Here is a 6968-nt window from a genome sequence, read left to right on the forward strand (position 1 = left end):
AATAAAAATTTAAGACCAAATTCACAAGAAACACAAGAAAAACCTGCTTGCAACAACTTAACCCAAAGGTTTATTTTAACATAAACCACTGCGCTAATGTTTGAAATTTTTAAAAGCTTCCCATACAGAAATAAAGCTAAAAACACACAAATGACAGATATATTTTAACAATTATTTAACTGAATTCGCAAACTTTGTTTTAGCAGGGAACAAACCAAATCAGTTTTAAAGCCACAACATAACCAGTGCTAAGTCTTTTTTGCAGCTATTTTTCTTTGTATCGTTTTCTTAGTATGTTTGATTTGGTGATAAGTGGAGGCATTGCAGAGACAAGGGTGGAACAAAACACAGAACTACTGGCTGTTTCTCGGTAATTCGATTTTGACGCTTTGTGTTTCGTGCTTCGCATGTGCAACTCCACTACCTTAATACCCATCGTTCCGAGGTTCAATCGCTTCTTGCACAAAATAAACCGTGCCTCATGTATGTTCCCTGGTACTGGTTTTAGCCATGGAGAAAACTGTTGGCTGGATAGCCACTTTACACTTGCTCATATTTTTCAGACAAAAAGTTAATGGCGCATCTCCCAAATGTCCTGGCCGTAACAAAGCTTTTATTGGTTCAGCAATCGGGACGGAACCAATAATGGCGAGCGGATATTTATTTTTTATAAAAAAAAAAAGGTCAATGTTTTATTTAGATTACAAAAATAAATCATAATATAAATAATACTTTTCATGAGGTTTTAAAAATTAAGACCTACGAAAGACTGATTTAAGAAATTTTAATACCTATTAAGGCCTTAGTTTTATTTTGAAGAATTCAATGCCTTTTAAGACTTTTTAAGGACCCGCGGGAACCCTGGGTTGACCATTGATGTCCTCTGGAAACATTTCTTTATATCTTTAAAATGATAGTGGAACAAACGAACATTTTTGCTGCACAACTAAGCACAAATGTAGCACAAAGGTTTGACACCAATTTTGGCTGTATTCACACTGCAGACCTTGATGCTCAATACCGATTTTGTGAAATCCAAGTTTTTTGCTCTGCCGTTCACATTTCCAAATATATGTGACCTGTATGTGATCTCCTGTGTAAACTGCATTCACACAGCTCATGTGTCCTGCATGCGCAGTAGAGGACGCAATGACGTCACAGGCCAGGGTGCTTCATGTTTACGGAAGCAAATAGGGATGGTAGTGACCGAGCGTATCTAGCGATCTTTCCAAACCTTAAAACCTAAATCTTTTTTTAAGATTGTTAAAAAAAAATTTAAAAAAATACAGCTCTCCGCATCATCGTCCGTTATGATGTTTGTTTTTCTTGCCACTTCTTCATAGCAAGACGCAGAATAGTAACCTTTGTCGGTTACTAATGGCGTTCAGGTCGAATTAATGTAATCTGGCCGTTCAGACACAGGTCGCATTTGAAAACATCAGATTCGAATCAATTCCAGGACCACATAACCAAGTGGTGTGGGTCGTAGTGGAAAAAATCGGATCTGTGTTGTTCAGACTGACATGAAAAGATCAGATCCAGGTCGCATATGGGCCAAAATCGGATTTGGGTCACTTCAGGTTGCAGTGTGAACATAGCCTTTGTCTGATTAGAAGGAGGTGGGAGGGCAACTTCCCTCAAGTTGCCCCTCCCTCTAATAATAATAATAATATTGGAACGAACTCCACTCCATATATTTTGAGCAATGACGAAGCACTTTAAAAAAATATATATATATCCCAATAGGGGGAAAAGTGATCAAACTCCTCTGTGCAAACCTGGTAATGATTATAATGAAGCAACAAAGCAAAAAACAAAACAAAAAAAACAATCAATAATGAATAATTATTTTATGATGGACAAAAACCTGATGGGTGGGAGTGGCCCTCTTCAGTGGGACAGCACAGTCATTCAGAGGAAATCATCCTCTAATTTCTACATATCCTGGTAAAGCTGACTTTACTCACTTTAAATGACAACATTTCTGACTGGATCCCTACTTCCAGTGTGGAAACCAAAAGCAGATTTTAGAGGAGCTTATCTGAACCGTCCAGCTGCCCTGCCTGTCCGTTCAGCTCTTCTTTCATCGATTATCCGCCAGTCTCCTTGCAGGACTAACCCCCCTTTGTCTCACCTCCAGCGGAGAGCATCACCCCTCCCACCGCATGAAGCAGCATGCAGGGATGGAGGATGATGCACCTGAGCTTCACCTACAAGCAGGAGGTCTGCTGCTGATGACCTGCAGGTGTTTGCTAGGCCCAAGGGCGCTGACTGACAGGTGGCACCGACGCATTCAAGAAATGATGGAGACTCACCTCAGCGCCACGCGGACTGAACTTTCATCCTGTCCCGTCGTCATGGCTCCTTTAAAGTAATCCCCAAAAAAACAGAATATAAAATCACTGCAGCAATTAAAAAAAATATCTTGGCGCTTTGCCCTTTGGGTAAAAAAATAAAAAATAAAGGCCAGAAAAGAGTGCGCACTCTCCTCGGTGCAGGCGGACGGACCGCGAGAACGGGGTGCTGCTCACCTCGGCCTCGTCATTTTGAAACTAAAACAAAAAAAAGGTGTTAGAAGTCATGATATGAGCGAGGGGTTAGGTGTTGCGCTGCATCTCGGGCCCTGGGGATCTTCAGCTGGAGCTGAGAGCCAGAGAGTGGGCCGCCTGCTGCTGCTGCCGCTCCGCCTTCCTTCTCCTGAGCCGTGCGCGCGCGCAGACACATAGAAAGCAGTCCGCGCGCGCAGCCGTGCGTCCTTCTGCTGCTCGGTACGCACCGGGAGGGAGCCGCAATGCGTCAGCAAGCCACGCCCACTCTAAGGGAAAACCGGTGGCGGAATTACATCATAAATTGCTGATTTTTTTGTTTTATTTTTTTAGACAAAAGGTAAATTGAATGACTGCGCAACGTCACTACTATCCAAAAGGTAGTCAGCTTTCACAAAAACTGTATTGTTATAAATTTATTTTTTTTACAGCAGTGGTCAGTGTTTTAAACCTTGAATATAACAAAGATTAATCTGTTCTCTGTTTTACTTCCCTGGAATCAAGAAAAGTATACTTTAATCCATCTGGGTCACAATTACACCTTTAAAAACAATATTCCACTCTACCTTAATAATTTATATTCTAATTAGAGATTATTGCAAAAAAATCAGTACAATTCAGTTTATTTATATAGCTCCAATTCACAACACATGTTAACAGTTCACCAGATCATACAGTCAAATTTTATATCTAAGGAAAACCAGTTGATTGCATCGACTCATTGACTCGAAGGCAATCCCTCACACTAAGCATGCTTGTAGCGACAGTGGAGAGGAAAAACTCCCATTTAACAGGAAGAAACCTCCATCAGAACCAGGCTTGGTGTGAGTGGCTATGTGCCGAGGCCGACTGGGGTTCAAGGAGACAGAAGCAGAGATACAAAAGGCAGCTGTACACAGCCAGGCAGACGAGCTCTGAGCCAGCTCCCATGTAAGAGGATGAAGAGAGCACATCCAGCCAGTCACACTCAGAGAAACAGGACCACATTGGAAAAACGGGCCGATCTCCAGCATCCATAAACGAAAGTGTTGATGGCAGCAGCAAAGCTGATATTTCTCTCCAGGATGGTGTCACAGCCAAACAGGAAGAGACGTGAGAAAAAGCATAGAGAGCATAACGTTAGAGACTGAAGTAACAGATTCTGCAGAGTAGGAGAATAGAGATAGAATGAAGCAGAATGATGAAAAAGGGGTCCCTATTGTAAACAAGCGGTTCTTTGAAATCATATTGAAAAAGAAATGACAAAATTAATAATAAAAAAACGAATGTTGGTTAGATTTTTGTAGAATCATTAAATCAATATACTGACAAAAATATATTTTTTTATTTTACTAAATAATCTTACTCATAAAAGCGTTCAATTTCTGTTTCTTTTGGTCAATGACTTTCTAAATATTTTTAGTACTTTAAAACCAAACTTGGAAACAAAGTCCAGTGGATTGTTTTTTTTTTTACTTTTTGGAACATATTGCATATAAAACATTCATGGTGATTATTTTATTATTTTTAGAGTCAGCTTCTCAGATTTTAAATATTTCATTTTACTGAATAAATGTTAGCTGTCACATTTCCTCAGCTAAACAGTATCAGCAGATGTGGCAGTCATCAACAGACAGGGCCAATAGTGCCATCTTGTGGCTGTAGAGGGATAAAACCGTCACCAACCTTTTTTACTTCAGCGTGCATCATAATAGCGCCTCTGATATTGCAGCCAAAAGCAAGCAGGTCATTGTGAACATGTTGGGTTGGTTGAATATAAAGGAATCAGAAACTCAAACATAGGGCTGAAATCTTCTTCTCTAATTTCTGATTATTTTTAACCATTATTGTGATTTTATTTCAGGGTTTATACAGGAATGAGTAACTCTAATTTAATGCTCTTTTAATGCTCTCAGAAATAATTATAATAATACCATCAACAAGTACCCATGACTCTCATATATATATATATATATATATATATATATATATAAAAATAAAAAGAGACAAACAAATCTTTCATCATCTTCATTGTCGTCAGGCTTCAGCCATGTCCCGAATTCCTGGTTTTCCAACCACTTTTGTTGAAATTAGCATTTTTTTTCCCCCCATTCTCTAGCTTTTTCTCTGCCTCAAACTTTTTTTCCGAACAAACGGCTTTATGATCAAGCAGTTCCATGCAAATATATCACGATATAACATATCTGAGGAAAAGTTTTTTATAATTTTCTTTTTCTTTTATAACGCATTTTAAATGCTGAAATAATCACATTCAATCAATTTTAATTCCAATTAAGGCCTTAATTTAAAAAATAATTTAATGACTTTTGTTTTAAAAACCCTGTACTTGCATTATCCTTTGCATTAACCACAAGCCTGTAGATATTTCTCTCCCTGGTTTATTTTTTATGACCTTTAAACCTTGCTTGTCCAGAGTCCTTTGTTGCAGGATTGTATCGTAACCTTTGTGTCAAAAGATGCTTGATTCTATTTACATTCCACCTGTTTGTTTTTTTTCCAAAAAAAAAAAAAAATGTTAATTTTTACTTCAGACAGAAATTGACTCAAGTAGAAAAAGGATTTTATCAACATCTGTTAGTAAAACATTTTTATTTTGCACTTGGAATGATTTGATTAGTTGTACATTGTAGAGTGTTTAAAGGAATGCCTGATGACCTGAACAGCATTAGAAAACAAGATAACAACCGTCACCATAAACATATACAGACACTAATTTGCAAACACTGCAAGGCCTGTAATGGATATATAAAATCCCAACATGAGAAACATTATAATGGTAAATTTCAAAGGGCCCACAGTACCATGAAGTAAAACAGGCACATATCAAAGTGAACAAGTGCAAAAAAAGGGCTTTGCGTAAAAAAAGACTTCTGTTTAATCAGGGTTGCTTGACCTCGCTTATCTGAGCTGCAAGAACAAGGACATATGATTGGACGTTAGAAGGTGGGATTTGGCATTGTTTACAGAAGGCCTTCACCTTGAGGCTGTACTTACAGAGATATAGGCTATGGCACAGTCAGAGTCCACTGCTCCATAGTGTGCCGCGCTGAAATCTGGAGAATGCTAAAAAAAATAATGTGGGAAAAACTTACACTTTCTAAAAAATAATACTGTAAAAATATATTTGGATGTATAAAAAGGCACTTGTCTTACAGAGTGCAGACTCTCACTGCATGGATAAGACCAAACCACAATCAATAGTTTCTTTCCCACCAGGTGCAGATTTAGAGAACAAACCCCTGTTAGTGAACTTTACAAGAATGTGTTTTGCAGAGAGTCCAAAGGAGCCGGAAATAATTGGGAATCCTCTGTGATTTTAAGAGCAAAGTGTGCAAACACATTCTTGCTGGTTTCCAATGTTTGAACTCTGCAAAGAAGAATACTGAAGGTGGAGGGTCAGACTGAAATCATGCAGAGATCCTCAGCGGAGCTGGGAATGGGAAATCTCCAATATGGCCGAAGGAATCAGTCCTTTTCAAAAGGACTCTGATTGGTCATATCATAGGAAAAAGGGGCGTGTCTTTGGCTTGCGTTCTTGAATGTTGTCTGAGACACAATAGAATAGAATAGTCAGTCTGTTAACATTAGGGCTGAAGAGACTCGTTTCCCTTTTGAGGTGCAAAACAACGACTGACATATTCATCGTTTAAGCAGAGAGGAATAGTTACAGTCAGTGTTTTCTCATCACAGTCAGAAGGCGACATGATTATCTTTCTTCCCCGCATGAGCAGAAAAGGAAAGCAGAATCAAGAGAGAGCATAAAGAGAGAAGAAATAGAACCAGTCCGGTCTACTCTACATCTGAGGCCTCATCGTCAGACTGGAGGTAGTTGTTGCCTTTTACCCGGATGTATTGGACGTGGCGACTGGTGTTGGTCGGCAGGTCCCCGCAAGAGCACAGCTGCCTGGTGAACAGGTTCTCTATGTCCTCCAGCTGTAAACCCTTTGTTTCTGGAAGGCAGCTAAAGATGAAGAGGAGGCCGAGCACCGTCAGGCCAGCGTAGAGGAAGAACGCACCTGGGAGGCAGAAAACAGAGCAAACATATCAGAGGACAAACAACAGCTGAAGCAGCATCTCTGTGTGAGCTCATAGTTTATTACAATATTATAATAATTAAACCACTTTACTGACAAAGAAGGTTTTTCATCCTAAATGCAAATTTTATATAGTTTTAGCCTCATTACTGCTCTTCCCCTCCCAGGGGGAGGGGGCTATTTCTGTGAATCCCATGTTATTGGTTATTTAATTACTAAATGAATAAACAATGTTAATCAGGGTTTATACAGGAAGGAGGAACTCTAACTTAATGCTTTTTAATGCTCTTAGAAATAATTTAAATGCCATCAATAAGGACCCATTACTCTCATATATACTGTATATATATATATATATATATATATATATATATATATATATATATAT

The 6968-nt window shown here is 38.8% G+C and overlaps 2 protein-coding genes across 6 annotated transcripts in view; both read right to left on the reverse strand.

The window, feature by feature from the left end:
* kif21a (kinesin family member 21A) overlaps positions 1 to 2686 on the reverse strand; it is an 88768-nt gene extending 86082 nt beyond the window's left edge. For all 4 annotated transcript variants that reach the window (XM_015393261.1, XM_015393262.1, XM_015393263.1 and 1 more), the window contains exon 1: positions 2316 to 2686. In XM_015393261.1, the coding sequence (XP_015248747.1) occupies positions 2316 to 2359 (44 nt within the window). In that variant the 5' untranslated portion in view covers positions 2360 to 2686. The remainder of the gene's footprint in view (positions 1 to 2315) is intronic.
* A 2436-nt stretch (positions 2687 to 5122) lies between these two features.
* The window catches only part of LOC107096545 (proton myo-inositol cotransporter-like), an 11396-nt gene continuing 9550 nt past the window's right edge, over positions 5123 to 6968 (reverse strand). The window contains exons 9-11 of one of the 2 annotated variants that reach the window (XM_015393249.1): positions 6390 to 6562; positions 5541 to 5609; positions 5123 to 5453 (exon numbers count right to left, since the gene is read on the reverse strand). In XM_015393249.1, the coding sequence (XP_015248735.1) occupies positions 5445 to 5453; positions 5541 to 5609; positions 6390 to 6562 (251 nt within the window). In that variant the 3' untranslated portion in view covers positions 5123 to 5444. Of the gene's footprint in view, positions 5610 to 6389; positions 6563 to 6968 lie in introns of both variants that reach the window. The other variant, XM_015393248.1, reaches the window with a different exon arrangement.

Source organism: Cyprinodon variegatus, unplaced genomic scaffold (genome assembly GCF_000732505.1).
Source record: "Cyprinodon variegatus isolate N-32 unplaced genomic scaffold, C_variegatus-1.0 Scaffold632, whole genome shotgun sequence".
In the NCBI taxonomy this organism is placed as follows: Eukaryota; Metazoa; Chordata; class Actinopteri; order Cyprinodontiformes; family Cyprinodontidae; genus Cyprinodon; species Cyprinodon variegatus.